Source organism: Anomaloglossus baeobatrachus, chromosome 3, assembly GCF_048569485.1.
Source record: "Anomaloglossus baeobatrachus isolate aAnoBae1 chromosome 3, aAnoBae1.hap1, whole genome shotgun sequence".
NCBI lineage: Eukaryota > Metazoa > Chordata > Amphibia > Anura > Aromobatidae > Anomaloglossus > Anomaloglossus baeobatrachus.
This window is the reverse complement of record NC_134355.1, coordinates 558,365,470-558,384,885: the sequence shown is the minus strand read 5'-3', so window position 1 is coordinate 558,384,885 and position 19,416 is coordinate 558,365,470. Positions and strand designations below refer to the sequence as shown.

The 19,416-nt window shown below is 45.3% G+C and overlaps 1 protein-coding gene across 1 annotated transcript in view; it reads left to right on the top strand.

Moving 5' to 3' along the window:
• LOC142297300 (coagulation factor X-like) overlaps positions 1 to 17,966 on the top strand; it is a 65,709-nt gene extending 47,743 nt beyond the window's left edge. Inside the window, exons 5-9 of the mRNA XM_075341541.1 lie at positions 1,060 to 1,173; positions 9,998 to 10,132; positions 11,730 to 12,100; positions 14,348 to 14,465; positions 17,066 to 17,966. Coding sequence (XP_075197656.1) covers positions 1,060 to 1,173; positions 9,998 to 10,132; positions 11,730 to 12,100; positions 14,348 to 14,465; positions 17,066 to 17,643 — 1,316 coding nt within the window. The 3' untranslated portion in view covers positions 17,644 to 17,966. The remainder of the gene's footprint in view (positions 1 to 1,059; positions 1,174 to 9,997; positions 10,133 to 11,729; positions 12,101 to 14,347; positions 14,466 to 17,065) is intronic.
• The last annotated feature ends 1,450 nt before the right edge of the window (positions 17,967 to 19,416 follow it).

Here is a 19,416-nt window from a genome sequence, read left to right as displayed (position 1 = left end):
CGTGGAGCCCCAGATCGAGGGAGGTTATCAGTGGTCTTGTATGTCTTTCATTTTCTTATTATTGCTCCCATAGTTGATTTCATCACACCAAGCTGCTTGCCTATTGCAGATTCAGTTTTCCCAGCCTGGTACAGGGCTACAATTTTTTGTTTCTGGTGTCCTTTGACAGCTCTTTGGTCTTCACCATAGTGGAGTGTGACTGTTTGAGGTTGTGGACAGGTGTCTTTTATGCTGATAATAAGTTCAAACAGGTGCCATTACTACAGGTAATGAGAGGAGGACAGAGGAGCCTCTTAAAGAAGAAGTTACAGGTCTCTGAGAGCCAGAAATCTTGCATGTTTTTAGGTGACTAAATACTTATTTTCCACCGTAATTTAAAGAAAATAAAAAATAAATAAATCTTGCCAAATCAGAGAAGGTGATTTTCTGGATTTGTTTTCTTATTTTGTCTCTCATAGTTATGGTCTACCTATGATGTCAATTACAGGCCTCTCTCATCTTTCTAAGTGGGAGAACTTGCGCAGTTGGTGGCTGACTAAATACTTTTTTCCCACTGTGTATAAGTTATTGCTCTTTACAACTACCCAACTATAGATTATACTATTAGTGTGTACTATTGCAGCATATCTGGATACAATACTAATTGTGATAAGATAATGGTCCTGCACATTAATTGCTCTGACACAGTACTATTACGAATATCATACATGTATTGATTGACCTTGGTTGGTATGTGTGTGCGGCCCAAGTGGTTTACCTCTGTTTATTCTTGCACACTTTTTTTAATGATATATCTCTGTTGTTAATAAAAGAATAATATTTTTTTACTCTGGTCATTGTGCGCTAATTCTTGTAGGTTGTATTGCTTTGAGAGACTATGGTTATTGTGTGATGGTCGGTACAGTTATTTGTTAATTCTGTGTCTGATCTGATTTTGAAGCATTTCTGATTTAGATTGTAGATATGTTCCCTGTTAATGAGATTCAAGAGTAATTCTGAAATAAATTCTATGTATGAGTTGGCATGTACTTTTCACTGTTATTGACTATCTCTTCCTAGACCTCAGCCCATGTAAAGAGAATCCATGCCAAAATGGGGGAATCTGCCAGCAGTATCACTATACATACACATGTCTATGTCCACCACGTTATGCAGGAAAGCATTGTGAAAACGGTGAGCAAATCAGCCAAATATTTTACTACACCGTGTGCAGAACTATTAGGCAAATGAGTATTTTGATCACATGATACTTTTTATACATGTTGTCCTACCCCAAGCTGTATAGGCTTGAGAGCCAACTACCAATTAAGTAAATCAGGTGATGTGCATCTCTGTAATGAGGAGGGGTGTGGTGTAATGACATCAACACCCTATATAAGGTGTGCTTAATTATTAGGCAACTTCCTTTCCTTTGGCAAAATGAGTCAGAAGAGCGATTTGACGGGCTCTGAAAAGTCCAAAATTGTTAATGTCTTACAGAGGGATGCAGCAGTTTTGAAAATTGCCAAACTTTAGAAGCGTGATCACCGAACAATCAAGCATTTCATGGCAAATAGCCAACAGAATCGCAAAAAGCATGTTGGGCAAAAAAGGCACAAAATAACTGCCCATGAATTGAGGAAAATCAAGCATCATGCTGCCAAGATGCCATTTGCCACCAGTTTGGCCATATTTCAGAGCTGCAACGTTACTAGAGTATTAAAAAGCACAAGGTGTGCCATACTCAGGGACATGGCCAAGGTAAGGAAGGCTGAAAAACGACCACCTTTGAACAAGAAACATAAGATAAAACATCAAGACTGGGCCAAGAAATATCTTAAGACTGATTTTTCAAAGGCTTTATTTCACTGATGAAATGAGAGTGACTCTTGATGGGCCAGATGGATGGATCAGTAAAGGGCAGAGAGCTCCACTCTGACTTAGACGCCAGCAAGGTGGAGGTGGGGTACTGGTATGGGCTGGTATCATCAAAGATGAACTTGTGGGACCTTTTCGGGTTGAGGATGGAGTGAAGCTCAACTCTCAGACCTACTGCAAGTTTCTGGAAGACAACTTCTTCAAGCAGTGGTACAGGAAAGAAAAACATGATTTTCATGCAGCACAATGCGCCATCACATGCATCCAACTACTCCACAGCGTGGCTGGCCAGTAAAGGTCTAAAAGATGAAAAAATAATGACATGGCCCCCTTGTTTACCTGATCTGAACCCCATAGAGAACCTGTGGTCCCTCATAAAATGTGAGATTTACAGGGAGGGAAAACAGTACACCTCTGGGCTGTTGAGTGTCATGATAAAGAAAGGTGGCTATATTGGTCACTGTTTTTGGGGGTTTTGTTTTTGCATGTCAGAAATGTTTATTTCTAAATTTTGTGCAGTTATATTGGTTTACTTGGTGAAAATAAACAAAGTGAGATGGGAATATATTTGGTTTTTATTAAGTTGCCTAATAATTGTGCACAGTAATCATTACCTGCAAAAACAGATATCCTCCTAAGGCTGGTTTCACATCAGCGTTTTTCTGCCGCACTGCCAGATCCGGCACAAGTACAGTACAGTTCAATACAGTTCACAGACAGTGCGGCATGCCCCGGTCACATGCTGTCACATGCTCCGGTCACATGACCGCATGTGCCCGGAGCTTGCCAGTGAACTGTAATGAACCTTACTACACTTATGCCGGATCTGACAGTGCGGCAGGGTAGACGCTGATGTAAAACCAGCGTAAGATAGCCAAATCTAAAAAAAAACCACTCCAACTTTCAAAAATATTAAGCTTTGATATTTATGAGTCTTTTGGGTTGATTGAGAACATAGTTGTTGATCAATAATAAAAAATATCCTCTAAAATACAACTTGCTTAATAAATCTGCACACAGTGTATGTTGAGGCGCTTTTTTACCAATGGAACGCAGGGTGATGTGGAACATGGACGAAGTTTTCTTCACAGCAGCCGTTTACTCCTCATCAGTGCTATTTGCATTTTAAGCAATGTAGTGGAGACAAAGGAATAACATTGGGCTTTGTTCACACAGAGTTTTTTTCTGCAGCCAAACCATGTTCTCTTGGCAGTAAAACAGCTGTTTTTCAAGTGGGTTTTTTTCGGGTGCGATTACATGTGCATTTTGTCCACACACAAAAAAAAATGCAGGAGAATCTGTTAGATGCATTTTTTTGCAGTGTTTTTACACTTACCCGTTGCTTTCTATGGATGCAGGACACTTTAAAAAGGATGAAAGAATTAACACGCTGCAGATAAAAAAAAAATGCTGCAGTTCTAAAGTTTAGTCAGAAAAGAAAACAAAAACGAGCGTACACGTGAGATTTCTGAAATGTCATAACTGTTGCTGGTAATGCACAACACAGATTCTTACATGATTTAAAAAAAAAAAACAAAAAAACAAACCTGCAAAATCGCTGCATGTGAACATAGCCTTACAATAAAGACAAGGCTTACCTGGCTTAGGTAGGAATGACATATTTCATGTAGAAAAGTCACAGGAAGGGCTCACTATTTATCAGGTGAGTGCTGTCCGATTTTTTTTTATCACATAACACACTGACACATTTTATTCAATGGGGTAATGCTGATGAGCATTTTTTTCACTGACAGAATCCGTGTGAAAAAAGTCTCAACATGCTGCGATTTGACTGGAAAATTGGATGAGATTAACCCATTCATGTCTATGGGTGAAAGAAAAAAATGAGAGGACACAGTATGACATCTGATTTTCACAGATACATTACAGATGTGTAACAGTAAACTAAATGATTAATAGCTCCTGAGTAAAAAACAGATTACAATCAGATGACAAGTGAGAAAATAATCTCACTTCATCCTTTCTGGATAAAAATTGGACCGATTTGTTTTTACTTCTCATGTGAACCTACCCCAATTGAACTTGTTTCTTAACCCATTTCACACCAGGGGATTTTTCCTTTTTACACTTTAGTTTTTTTCCTTCAATTCTTCCAAGAGCCATAATTATTTTATTTTTTTCTTCCACATTGCTTTAATTCCTGTGAAGCACATAAAGGGTTAATAAACTTCTTGAAAGTGGTTTTGAGCGCTTTGCGGGGTACAATTTTTAAAATGGTGTGATTTTTGGGTATTCACTGCTACATAGGCCAAATGACTTGCAGCAGTAATTGCAGCAAAAGGTGTTTCTACAAAGTATTGACTCAGGGGGACTGAATACAAATGCACATCACAATTTATATTTTTAAAATATTTATATAACCACTTGTCATTTCCTTTACACCACAAATACCTGCTACATAGTGTTGGTATATCACATAAAAACCCAATGAAATACAGTTTGTGAATTTAATGGTAAGAAAAATCTTAATTACTCACCGGTAATGGGATTTTCAATAGCCCATGACAGCACCACATGAGAGATAGGTTCCGCCCACATCAGGACAGGAAACCCACTGATAAAAAGGCGGTACCTCTCCTCCACATCAGTAGGTTTTCAGAGCCAGAGAGGACCAACAAAACACAAGAAACAGATTAATCATACCACCACCCAAGGAAAAACACCCATAACTAACACTCCCCGAAGGGTGCCCACAACCAGTGAATAGGGGGGGAACTAAGGGTGCTGTCATGGGCTATTGAAAATCCCATTACCGGTGAGTAATTAAGATTTTTCCCTGCCGCCCATGACAGCACCACATGAGAGATTTAAATAGACCATCCACCTTAGGGAGGGACCACCGCCTGCAAGACCCGTCTCCCAAAGGAAAGGTCAGTTGTGGAGGACAAGTCCAGCCTATAGTGCCGAAAGAAAGTCCCAGGAGACGACCAAGTAGCCGCCCGACAGATCTGGTCAAGAGAGGCATCCGCCCTCTCCGCCCAAGACGTAGACACCGCTCTAGTGGAGTGCGCCCTTATGCCCGGAGGAGGAGTGGCGTCTTTAGCCGAGTACGCCAAACCGATGGCATCCCTGACCCATCTGGCCAAGGTAGCCTTAGAAGCCCCATGCCCCCTGGACTGCCCCTGAAAAGTGACAAACAGGACCTGAGACTTCCTCCATTCCCTAGTCCTATCTAGGTACGTGACTAAGGCCCTCCGGACATCCAACGTGTGTAACCTAGCCTCCTCCTCGTTCCGAGGGGGGTCACAGAGGGAAGGGAGCACGATCTCTTGGGACCTATGAAAAGGTGTAGAAACCTTGGGCAAGTAGAAGGGATCAGTCCGCAACACTACCCTATCATCCAGAATCTGGGTATAAGGGTGAACCACAGACAAGGCTTGGAGATCCCCCACCCGCCTGGCCGAGGTGAGTGCGACGAGGAGAAAAACCTTAAGGGACAGCAGTTTGAGAGGGACTTCCCCTAAGGGCTCAAACGGAGGCCCTGTGAGGGCATCCAACACTAAATTAAGGTCCCATGGGGGAACCCTGGGAGCCTGAACAGGTACAGACCTGGACTTAGATTTAATGAACCGGCAAATCCATTCATTCTGCGCCAGACTACAATGAAACAGTGCCCCTAAGGGCCGATACCTGCACCTTGAGCGTACTGGTGGAGAGCTCCAATTCCAACCCCCTCTGGAGGAATTCTAGAATAGCCGAGATAGGAGGGGGGCCCTCCGCCCGAGCCCCCGACTGAAGGAGAAAGCGCTTCCAGACCCTACCGTAAATGGCCGTGGTGACCGCTTTCCTACTGCGAAGAAGAGTATCGATTAGGCAAGAGGAAAACCCCCGTCGAGCTAGCAGCCGCCGCTCAAACGCCAAGCCGTCAAATGGAGAGCCGGGTCGGGGGGGTGACGGACTGGGCCCTGGGACAGGAGATGAGGGGCGTCCGGGAGAACCCAAGGATCCACCAGAGACAGTGTCCGCAGCCAGTAAAACCACGCCCGTTTCGGCCAGAAGGGGGCGATGAGAATAACCTCTGCTCTGTCGGTCCGGATTTTCCGGAGAACCGAAGGCAACAGGATCAGGGGAGGAAACGCGTACAGAGGCCGTGAGACCAAGACATCTGGAAGGCATCGAGGGCAACAGGATCGTCTCGGGGGTTGAGAGAGCAGAACCTGTCCACTTTCCGATTCGCCTTGGTAGCGAACAGGTCTAGAACAGGGACACCCCATAGAAGCGTGATCTTGCGAAAGACCTCCGGGTACAAGGACCACTTCCCCTGACGGAGACAGTGCCGGCTGAGGAAGTCTGTCTCCTCGTTGTCCGTCCCCTTGATATGAAGAGCAGTCAAGGAGGAGAGATGTTGTTCAGCCAGCTGGAAGATGTGCATAGTCAGAGTCAGAAGAGAAGGGGATCTGGTGCCGCCCTGATGGTTGACGTACGCCACCGTCACCCTGTTGTCCGAAAGGATCCGAACATGGCGACCTCTCAAGAAGGGGAGGAACCCCTCTAGTGCCTTGAGAACCGCCATGAGCTCCCTGTAGTTGGAGGACTGTCTGACCAACCGAGCGTCCCAGGGACCCTGGAGCACCCGTTGGCGTAGATGGGCACCCCACCCCCAATGGCTGGCATCTGTGACTATTGTGTCCGTGACCGGGGAAAGCCAAGGAACCCCCATCCTGAGGTGAGAGGGGTCCTGCCACCAACCCAGGGAGTGCAAGGTGTCCGCAGACAGGGTCAATTGTTTCTCCAAACAGCCTCCAAACAGTCTCTGAAACTGAAGGACCTCCATCTGGAGGATTCTGGAACGCAGTTGGGCCCACCACACTCCTGGGATGCAAGAGGTAAGAGTCCCGACCAGCGACATAGCCTGCCGTAAGGACATGCTTGGGCAACTCCTTACGGAAGAGAGAAAGGACAAGATCCTGGCGACCTTGTCCTCTGGCAGGTGGCACAACTGTCTGGTAGAGTCCAAGACGAGACCCAGGAAGACTTGACACTGGAGAGGCTGGAGTCTGGACTTCTGCTGATTCACCACCCACCCCAGGCTTTCCAGGATGGTGATGACCCTGGTCACGTGAGCCGCACATAGAGACTCCGACTGACTCACTATCAGGAGGTCGTCCAGATACGGAATGATCAATATGTCCTGTTCCCTGACATGTGCCATGACCTCCGCGAGGACTTTGGTGAAGATCCGTGGGGCCATGGAAAGCCCGAATGGCAGCGCTGCGAATTGGAAGTGTCTCAGCCTCCTGGAGACGTGTAGTGCGAACCTGAGAAACCGCCGGTGAGATGGAAAAATAGGGATGTGATAATAGGCGTCCTTTAAGTCGAGGACCGCCATAAAACACTCTGGATACAACAGCCTGACAGTTGACTTCATGGTCTCCATTTTGAAGGCTCGCTGCACCAGATGCAAATTCAAGTTCCTCAGGTTGAAGATGGTGCGGAAGGTGGAGTCCGGCTTCCGAACCAGAAAGAGAGTGGAGTAAAAGCCGTCCCCTTCTTGTTCTATGGGGACCTCCTGAACGACTTTCCTCGAGAGGAGAGTTAGCACTTCCACTTCCAAGGCCATCTGCCGCTCTGGGGACCGCAAGGATGTTATCATGAGAGACCCCCGAGGGGGTGAACGGAAGTCCAATTTTAACCCTTCCTCCACAATCTGAAGGAGCCACCTGTTGGAGGAGATTGCCTGCCATGCATGGAGGAAGAGGGACAGCCGACCACCTACCTGATGATAGGCGTCAGTCATTGAGAGGGCTTGGGCTTATTATCGGAGTGCTTGCCAAAGAGAAAGCCCGAGGTAGTCTTTCTACGGTCCTTCCACTGATCTTGCGGTTTTTGAGACTTCTTTGCGAAAAATTTACGTCTCCGAAAGGGCCGGCTGCGAGAGGACGCCACCGGAAAAACTGGAAACCCCTGTTTCTTATCGGATGCCTTAGTGAGGAGGTCGTCCAGGCCAGAGCCAAAAAGATAGGCACCTTCACAAGGCATGCTGCATAGTCGCCCCTTGGATTGGACATCACCCTTCCAAGTTTTCAGCCAGAGGGCCCGACGCGCGGAATTGGAAAGTGCCGCTGACCTGGCAAATAGTCTTAAAGAATCAACCGAGGCATCAGCCATAAAGGCAGCAGCACCCTGTATTAAGGGCAAGGACGAGATAATATCTTTCCTAGGAGTGTCATTGCGCAACTGGTCTTCTAACTGCTGAAGCCACACCATTAAAGACCGGGCAACACAGGCGCTGGTCACGGCCGGGCGCAAGCCACCTGCCGTAGACTCCCATGTCCCTCTCAGAAAACCATCAGCCTTCCTATCCAGCTGATCCTTAAGGGACCCCAAGTCCTCAAACGGCAAGGTAGTGGAACGAGACGCCTTGGCAATAGCGACATCAATTTTTGGGGTTCTATCCCAAGAGGTAGATGCTTCCTCATCCACGGGGTACTTCCTTTTAAGGGAAGAGCTAAGATTCAACCTTTTGTCCACTTTTTTCCACTGGTCAGTAATGAGACTTTGAACCTTCTGGGGAATGGGAAACCCCTTACGCTTCCTGGAATCCAAGCCCCCAAACATGACATCCTGGGTAGATTCGGGCCCCCTGGGGTCCACTATACCCATGGTCGAACGTACTGCCTTCACCAAAGGTCCGACGTCTGCTGTAGGGAAACAAGGGCGACCACCTTCATCGGAAGAGGAAGAGGAGCCAGAATCGGAGGGGGAGGATCCCGAGGATCCCGACGACCGAGAGCCCTGAGCCGAACCCGCCGAGGTATCGGGAGTAGACAGCTTATGATGACGGGACTTCTTGCGCCTCTTGCCCCCCTTAAGGGATTTAAGGGACTCCTGTACTTCCGCTCTGATAATGGAACGTAATTCAGATGAGAACCCCGGCCCCTCTTTGAGTAGGGTCTGTTGGATACAGCCTGCACACAGGGCCTTGGTGTAATCCGAAGACAGGGAGGATTGGCATATGGCACATTCCTTGTGACGCTGCTTGGAGGCACATTTTTTCGGTACCTAACAATAGAGGGGATACGGAAACGGGGACTTAGAAACATGGAAGACCACGAAGTCCACTCACCCCCACGACTCCAGGCAATACCGGATCAGGAGGCGGATTCTTATCTCCCTTGGACCTCTTGGGACCCACCGACCGAACGCTGCCCGGACTGGATACAGCCTTCCGGGAACGATCCGCAGAGCCGCGTTCCGAGCCCCGCTGTGGCGACTCCTTGCGCTGCTCCTTGCTGCGGGGTGAATCTCCTGCCATAATGGTAACAATGGAGGAGAAAAAACTCACCAGTCCCAAGCGCCGGTCACATTTGTCTCGTTACATGGGCGCCGCCATCTTGGATCCTAGTGCGCATGCGCACACCAGTCACTTCCTGGTCGCATTGCGCACGTCACCCTGGAATCGCGTCACTTCCGGTCAGAGCTTCCAGCTTCACTCCAGCGTGCTGCACAGCAGGGACAAGCCTTCCAGCGGCCGCCGTGAGTGCGCACATCCCTGGAGCGACGCCGGGCCGAGCTCCCGCTCCAGGCCCGCGCCTCACCGCCGCAGAGGTCTGAGACCGAGGGGGGGTGCATCCAGGCCCGAGCACCGGCTTCAGGTAAGTACCAGGCTTCCACACCGGGTCGGACCTGGGACAGCAATGGGTTGTCCATACCAGGACAGGAAACCAAACTGATGTGGAGGAGAGGTACCGCCTTTTTATCAGTGGGTTTCCTGTCCTGATGTGGGCGGAACCTATCTCTCATGTGGTGCTGTCATGGGCGGCAGGGAAAATTAGGAATAGTTTATGGGGTATGAATACTTTTTCAAGGCACAGTTCAAGTACATTGTATGTTGGGAAGGAGCTAAAGTCTTTTTCCACAATGGACATTGTCAACTGTCCATTAGATAGGTAATAAATGTCTGATTAATCAATAGAATGGGGGGGCACTAACTGCACAAAAGAGGTAGGACCCCAACCAGGTTTGTCATCTATATTTTGAACAGGAACTGCAGAAAAAAAACCTTTATATTATTTTTTTAATAGGAAAGTGGAAAAATAGTACATCTGAGCTCCATGTTTAGAAGTGATGTGACCAATTGTATGCATAATAATATAACTGTAAATCTCTTTAACTGCAGCGCGGGTTGAGTGCTGGTATAACAATGGCGGATGCTGGCAGTACTGTACCGATACACCGCGGTCACTTACTGTAACCTGCTCCTGTGCACAAGGGTATAGCCTGGAGGAGGATGGGAAGAAATGCGCCAAATCTGGTAGGCTGCATCTTTCATTTAATTTGTAGCAACAGATCACAGTTCAGTTTCCATTTCTTATAGAGCTCTTGAAAAATTGTTATTGCACATCGTAATTTAAAACTATATCAGTACTTCTATAATTGTGAGATTGCATCACTGGTCTCCAACATTCGGCTTTCTAGGTGCAACACTCAGCAAGCCTTCACAAATCACAAAAGCATAACTGACTTTCCAAACAATGGGAGAAATTCAGTAAGATAAATGTGCCGAAATCTTTGTGCAATTTGTACCTTGAAACTGCACGTGCACTAGATTTATAATGTGCTGTAGGCCTCCTTCACCCATCCGGATCTGCAGTACGTGTGACATCCATTTTCACATTTACCAGAGACCCAGACACATGTAGATCCATTAAAATCAATGGGCTTGCACACACGTCCGTGTTTTGTCCGTGTCCTCCACATGGTAACATGTTCATTTTCTGATAGTAGCACTGGTGTCTCACGGACCGCACACTGATATGATCCGTGTGACATCAGTGAGACACGTACCGGAGAAAATGTAGGTGACATAAAAATAAAGAATTTTTATACTTACATGTCTCTGCTGGTGCTGCCGTTTCTGCCTCTGCTTTTACTTCCGGGTTTTCGCTCAATATGCTTATGAATATTCACTGCACTCATCGCGGACTCGGAATTTACAGCAGCGCCACAGACAGCAGTGCAGGGGACAGGTAAGTATACCATCAGCTCATACTGTCTGTGTACTATCCGCATGTCACATAATAGCACAAGGACAGCACATGTAAACACACACATACGCGCTACACCACGGACCGTGCAAAACAGTATTTTGCGCACAGACATGTGAAGGAGGGGTTAGACACTTTCTGCTCTGAGTCTGATAAGTTCAGCTAGTGTAAATTGACTTCTATTGCGAATATTAAAATCTGCAACATGTAAATTATTATTCTGTCTTTGTTACATTGTGAAACTTACATTGTATATCACCTCCCCCAAAAGACTTCAATTTTTAAAAGTACAATTTCTGTATTTTTTTATGCATTTTATATATTTCCACACAAAAACAACCCACAGATATTGTATTTTATAGGAGGGAAATGTGTAAATCAAAGAATCACAAAAGAGCATCTCAAAAAGGCACCAAACACAAAACATGATAAATGATGATGAATTGATCAGAATTTCATGAGGATAACCACACATCATATGCATTAGCCCTGAAGGTGCCCTCGGGGTTGGCAACTTGATTTTTTTTCATTTTCTGGCCAGATTATCAAAAAATCATGGACAGGCAACGTTCTTTATGGACACATTGAAAAACCATAATAAGCTATTATGAATAGAAGTGATACATGTTTACAGGTCATAATTCTGATAAGATATTTCCTGCATTAGCTGTACACAGTAAGATAATTGCTGAAAAAATAATCTGTATAAGTTTGTACACCTTAAAAAAAATTTAAGGACAGTGCAAAAAGTGTATTTTTACAGACTGTACTGGAAATTCTGGACGGTTGGCAACCCAGGGGTGCCTGTAATTTCAGAAAGAGCAAACCTATTGGCAGTAATCCATGTTTCCTCTTCTCCTCCAGCTCGTTTCCCGTGTGGACTCACAACCAGTTCGCCACGCTCACTACTGGATCCCCGTGGCCGCTCCAATTCTGATTTTTCAGAAGCAGAGAATTTGTTGTCCAATTCCACAGGGGCCATAACCCCTCCCAACAGTGTTAATGACAGTATAAAGTTACAAAAGATAAATGAGACAGATAGACCGGTGGAGAATGACACATCTCATAATGTTACTGGAATACACAGTAAGAACGTTACTACGGGGGGTGAGGATGGAAATGGAACAACCTGGTATGAGGACTTCATTGGGACAATTCTGAACGGTGAAGACATGTCAGAATTTGGTCGGATCGTAGGTGGGATGCGCTGCGAGCTCGGACACTGCCCCTGGCAGGTATTTAATAACTGTGATTGATTTAGCAGCAATATTTTATGGATTCACCATTCATGTTTTTGACAAGAGATAGAAGTAGGAAAAGTATTTCTGTTACTTTTAGTCTATATTACATCTATGTCACAAATTGATTGATGAACTGTTGATGAATTTGGCGGATGTGTAATGATCCATTGTTCATGGTACTCTCCGGGGTTGGACCCAATGGCCCTTGAGGTCCCTTCCAACTCTACCATTCTATGATTCCATATTGTGTAAAGCCTGCTTTACACGTTACGATTAAGCATACGATGTCGTATGCGATCGTAACCGCCCCCCCATCGTATGCGCGGCACGTTCAATTTTGTTGCACAAACGATTATTTGCTGTCACACGTACTTACCCGTCCATACGACCTCGATGTGGGCGGCGAACGTCCACTTCCTGGAGTGGGAGGGACGTTCGGCGTCACATCGACGTCACGCGGCAGCCGGCCAATAGAAGCGGAGGGGCGGAGATGAGTGGGACGTAGACATCCCGCCCACCTCATTCCTTTCGCATTGCCGGCGGGAGCAGCGGGACGCAGGTAAGATCTGTTCATCGTTCCCGGGGTGTCACACACTGCGATGTGTGCTACCTCGGGAACATTGAACAACCTCACGTTCAATTTTTAGGAATTGAACGACGTGTATGCGATCAACGTTTTAACGTTCAATCGCACATAGCTGTCACACGTTACAATATAACTTACAATGCCGGATGTGCGTCACTTACGACGTGACCCCGCCGACACATTGTAAGATATATTGTAGCGTTTAAAGCCCGCTTTATGTCAATGGATTGAACAACTGAACAATATGTCCAGAAACATAAAAAACGTTTTGGTGAGCAAAAAATATTCTTGTTCAACCTTTGAAAACTGTGAAATGTAAGAGATTATTCGCTCATTCCACAATTAGACCAATAAAAAGGAGGAGAGGAAATTCAATTCATAAATAGGTATTAGTCCGTGTGAACACAGTGCATGATGTCCATTGTTACGATGTAATGATTGCTGTTCAACCATTTTATTCACAATTCTCGTCCTATATTAAAGGGGTGGTTCACCCATATTTTTTATTGTCTAGTTTGATATTATATTGAGAAACAATGTTTCTCTCAAATACCCAGTGTTGGCAATAATGCCTGTGAGAGGCGCTATTGCAGACCGCTGTTTCCCGTCCAGTGACGTCACGTCAAGTTCCGCACACGTCACATCCCTGCGGCCAGCTGCAGTCTTCCTGACTCACTGAGCTGTGGGTGGTATTTCACCGCTGTCACAGCACAGCGCATCTCCTGCTTGCAGCGTTCTGCTGTGAGGGAGGAGGGAGCAGGGAGCAGATGGGCTGTAACGAGCGGTGCAACACCGCCCACAGCTCAGTGAGTCAGGAAGACTGCAGCCGGCCGCAGGGATGTGACGTGTGCAGAACTTGACGTGACGTGAGCGGGGAACAGCGGTCTGCAATAGCGCCTCTCACAGGCACTATTGCCAACATAAGGTATTTGAGAGAAACATTGTTTCTCAATATAATATCGAACTAGACAATAAAAAATATAGGTGAACCACCCCTTTAACACTTGTCCTAAGTCACGATTGCATCATTCATCATTTAAAGGGAATCTGTCCGCAGGTTTTTGGTATGTAAACTGACAGTAGCATGATGTAGGGACAGAGACCCTGATTCCAGCGATGTATTACTTAATTTACTGGGTGCAGCAATTATGATAGAATCATAGTTTTCTCTGCTGCAGATCTAGCACAACTCCGATGTTGAGCTGCGTATAACGTCGCCCACACAACAGCTTTCTGTATACATTGTATAGTGACAGCTGCTAATTAGTGATGGGAGCGTGGTTATAGTAACAAGCATGAGAACCTTGTCCTATAGTGATAATCTCCTGCTGATAAAACACTGATTGTATTGAAACAGCAAAACAGTGTAATAAATGGTAAATCACTTTAATCAGGCTCTCTTCCACTAAATCATGTTGCTCTCAGTTTACATAACAAAAACAGTATAACTTTAAATGATTTTCTATTCATGTAAACAATCCCTTTCAAGCAGAAATATTTTAAGAGAGTTTTCTAATTGTATGCAAATTAGTTGTACTAGAATTATTTTTATTTGTTCTCCAATGTTACAGTATCAGATTAGTTTTACTTTGGATAAAATTTTCTTAGATTGAAAATGTTTATTTTATTTCTTTTTCTTATGCTGCTTGTTTCAGGTTATGATTCGCAATTCTCGAGGAACAGATTTTTGCAGCGGGAGCCTGATTAGCCAACGTTGGGTAGTGTCTGCTGCCCACTGCTTTGAAGGCATTGACCCACATCATGTTACTATTGGTGCGTTCACTACTTAATACACTGATACTGCAATATGATTGATATGCAGAAAATGAATAACAACTGCTATGTATCATTTTAATGTATCTTGTGTTTTAGATTGTTTAAAGCAAATCTGTTATCAGACAATGCAAACTGCAAATATTATGAAATGAATGATCTCTTAACCTGATGAAACTGATCTATTACTGGGGTGGTTATCTAACTTTATTAGCCCTGGGCCACAGTCATTGCCGCAGCCTGCAGATACTTAAACATATGGTCGCATCAGAGGGGGCCAGCCATGCCTGACATCATCAGTGGCCTGCCCCCTTTTTTTCAGCCACTTTATGGTGAGTGAGTGTGTGCCACCACATGGCTAATTTGCATTTGATGTGCATCAGGCGCATCTCATGCAAATTAGCCATGTAGTGGCGCCAGGGGCACTGGAGCAGAGCAGTGCGTATCATCCTCAGTCCGTAGAGCAGCAGTGTGATGAGGTCATATTATTCAGAGGAGCAGTGTGTGTGGGGGATATTATACAGAGGGGCACTGTGTGGGGTGGGATATTATAGAGAGCGGCAGTGTGGAGGTGTATTACACAGAGGGGCAGTGTGGGAGGCATATTATTATTACTACTAATTTTCTGGGGGAAAAATACAGTACCTCATTCTCTGGAACAATTTCAAGGGTGCCAACACTTTCAGCCATGACTGTGTGTGTATATATATATATATATATATATATATATATATATATATATATATATATATATATATATATATATATATATATATATATATATATATATATATATATATATATATATACATATACACATACATATACACACACTATATATAGGCTAGGGCAGGCGGGCCCCCTGCACCCTCAGGCCTGGTCATTATGCCCATATATATATATATATATATATATATATATATATATATATATATATATATATAGGCATAATGACCAGGCCTGAGGGTGCAGGGGGCCCGCCTGCCCTAGCCCCGATTCAGATGGATGTGTGTCCGAGTTTACTCATCTATCTGAAGTACATCGCAGCAGAGAGACCCGTCGGGTCCCTGCACTGTGATGTGTCGGCCGCCATGAATATTCATTGCTCACAATCCTAGACATGGGGAGCAGAGAATATGCTGACAGCTTCTGGCGCTGTAAGTGGCCGTGCATGCCATTGACGTCATGCGCTGCATCGCTTAAACGCTGGTCAGTTGCCAGCATTGCAGGAGGGAGCACAGGCTAGATGAATACAATTGTTTTTTTTGTTACTGTGCGGGGTACGGGGGATGGGGGGCTATATACGAGGATGGAGGGCTATATACATGATGGGAACATGATGGGGCCATATAAACCAGGATGGGAACATGATGGGAGCACATAACCAGGACGGCCATGATGGGGCCATATATACCAGGATGGGGCCTTATATATTATATACCAGGCTATAGCCATGTTCGGGGTCATACAGCAGGATGGGGCAATGATGGGGACATAAACCAGGATGAGGCCATATATCCCAGGATGTAGTTCATACACCAGAATGGGGCCAAGATGGGGACATATACCATGATGGGGTAATGATGGAGATATATACCAGGATGGGGGGCATATTTAACATCTGATAAACATATGGGGGGCCAAAGTTCAAACTCTGCACCGGGGTCCATTAGACTCTAGTTATGCCACTGTGCGTGCGTATATATATATATATATATATATGTTGAAGCTTTGAGGGGTGGACGCTGAGCTGAGGTGGAGCCTGGGAGGAGTCTCCAGGGCACCTGAAAATGTTGCCATTGTGTGGACCTGAAATTTCTGGTGGCATCCCTGGTGTACAGAGGGGCAGTGTATGTTGGAGGATATTATAAAGAGGGGCATCTTGTGTGGGATAATAGTATACAGAGGAGCAGCGTATGTGAGGGATATTATATAGAAGAGCAGTGTCTGTGGGGATATTGTACATAGGGGCAGTGTGTGTGTAGAATATTATACAGAGGGGAAGTGTGTGTGGGTGATGTTATATAGGGGCAGTATGGGAGACATATTATGGAGAGGGGCAATGTAGAGGGTGCATTATTAACTTTCTTAGGGAAATAATTTATTGGAACAACTTCAAGGGTGCTAACACTTTTGGCCATGACTTTGTGTTTATACATATATAGATTTATACATACAGGTTTTTCCAAGAGTGGCAGTGAGACTGGAAGGTTTGAGGGGTGGAGCCAGAGCTGGGGTGGAGCCTTGGCAGAGTCTCAAGGGGGCCTGAAAAATGTTGCCAGTATGGGGTCTTGAAATTCCTAGTGGCAGTCCTTTTCTATCCCATTCACATGCATTATGATGCAATGCTACAGCAGCACAGTGATCTTTGGCCACGCAACCTGTGTCACAGCCGAAGGCACCATTTAGCCCCAGCCTTAATGCTACAGAAATTGAGTAGAGTAACACGAATGTTGATCTGTGAGGGCCACCAACTATGTGTGAACTGCTTATAGTTGTTCTGGAGTTGCATCTACCATATTGGAGATGCATTAATTTGAAGTTGCAAACATGGATCTTTTACAATGATTTGATTTTTTTTTTTTAAATCTATTTTCCAGGAGATTATGACAAATATCTGCGGGATCAGGATGAGCAGAAGATTGCAGTACTGAAAGTTTTCCCTCATCCATACTATTTGGGAGAATATTACGACCATGACATTGCTCTTTTGTACTTGCGTAGTCCAGCTATCCTGAGTGATTACACACGACCAATCTGCTTGCCTAGCCCTGGGCTTGGACGTCTGCTAACCCAAGAGGGAGAGATAGGGCAAGTAAGTGGTTGGGGATCAACACATTATAAAGGGCGTGCCAGTCGTTTCCTGCTAAAGGTTCGATTACCTATTGTAAGCCAAGACACTTGTATGGCATCTACTGATATGGTGCTAACAGGGAACATGTTCTGTGCTGGATACAACATTGAGGCAAGAGACTCATGTAAAGGAGACAGCGGAGGTCCCTTTGCCGTGCTATATCGCAATACCTGGTACCTGGTAGGTGTGGTAAGTTGGGGAGAAGGATGTGCCCAAGAAGGAAAATATGGTGTTTACACAAGAGTATCCAATTATATCTCGTGGATAAAGGACACCATTATAGAATCAGAAGGAACAGATGAGGAAGTTGTTAATACCTTATAAGTTCATAGATATTTTGCCAGTGATATAAATAATGGCTAAAGGTTTGGAGTGAAGAGAGACCTTGTATCGGCTGAACAGTCAGTGCCACATTCATGGTGGTAGCAGTCTAGTATGGAAATGTACGTCATCAATGGATGACATTCAAGAGAGCACATGTAAAAGGCTTATACAGTTAGGAGTATGGGCAGAAGAATCAGCTATAAGCCATACGATATTTTTCAGACTATAAGACGCACCCTGGTTTTAGAGGAACAAAATAAAAAAATAAAATTTTAAGCAAAAAATGTGGTCATGGCACACTGTTATGGGGCGAGGATCTGCTGCTGACACTGTTATGGGGGTAATGTCCCCAAATTCTTTAAGGTACCCCATCCTGGTAATGATCCTCCTGCCTTGTATATGTACCTCATCCTGGTATATGCCCTTATCCTGCTATATACTGGCATCCTGCTATATGCCCCCATCCTGATATATACTGTCATCCATCCTGCTATATGCATGTATGCTGCATGTATCCTGAATCACAAAAAAAAAAAAAAAAAAAAAAGTTTATACTCCCCTTTCATTGCTCCATGCAGCATCGGTCCTCCCTCTGTCTGTGGCGCTTATCTGTGTGGAGCCGTCACCGGTCACTTCCCTGCAGCATCGCAATGTCCTCCTGTCTGTGCCGGTCAGCTGACCTGTGTGACTAGCGGCACGCACAGCGATGACATCATCGCTGTGCTCACCGCTCACTACACAGATCAGCTGACCGGCACAGACAGGAGGACATCGCGGTGCTGCAGGGGAACGGTGAGTACACTGATTCACTGCACCCTGCACTGATGATGATGCGTGGGGGGCAGTGAATACAGCCGCACATGATCACTGCAGGCTGTAGTTGCCAGGGGTGATCACGGCCGGCTGTTAATTATTCGCGCACCCCATGCCCATCATCCCGCCCACCTGTCAGCTCTGGCTTCAGTGCTGAGAGATGATGGGCGGGAGAATGGGCGTGCATATGTAATGAGTGGGCCCACGTGGTCACGGCAGGCGCTGCCACAGCCTTCTTGTGCCGCTGATGACCCGCTCCACTGCAGCACCCTCATTCCTGGCCGCAGCCCTATATTCAGACCATTAGACGCACCCCCCCACTTACCCCCAACATTTGGGGGAAAAAAGTGCGTCTTATGGTCCGAAAAAAAAATTCACGGTCCAGTAAGACGTATCCCATACAACCATCTTATTGTAAACTATCCAGGTAAAGTTTCATGGCTAGTTACAAATTTACCTTGAAAAAGTATTCATACCATGTGACCTTTTCCACATTTTTTTCATGTAACACCCACAAACTTAAATGTATTTTTAAGAGATTTTATGTGATTTAGGAACACTATGTAGGAAGTATTTGTGAAGTGTAAATTAAATGATACATGGTTAAATATTTTAAAAATAGAAATCTGAAAATTGTGTCGTACATTAGTATTCAGCCCCCCCTGAGTCAATACTTTGTAGAATCACCTTTTGCTGCACTTACTTCTGCAAGTCTTTTGGGGAATGTGTCTTGATTTGAGCCCAACTGAACACTTATGGGGAATTCTGAGAAGACAAGTTGAGCATCACTCTTCATCCAGCATCCAGGCCCTAAAAGAACTCATTCATGAAGAATAACAAACATCAGGAGAAGAAGAATGGGTATCATTGCCACACTGCCGTAGTCAGAGATACATCCAGGAGTAGGTCCATAGTGATTTATTGTTACGAGTTTCAGAAAGAACCCTCTTCTTCCTCAGG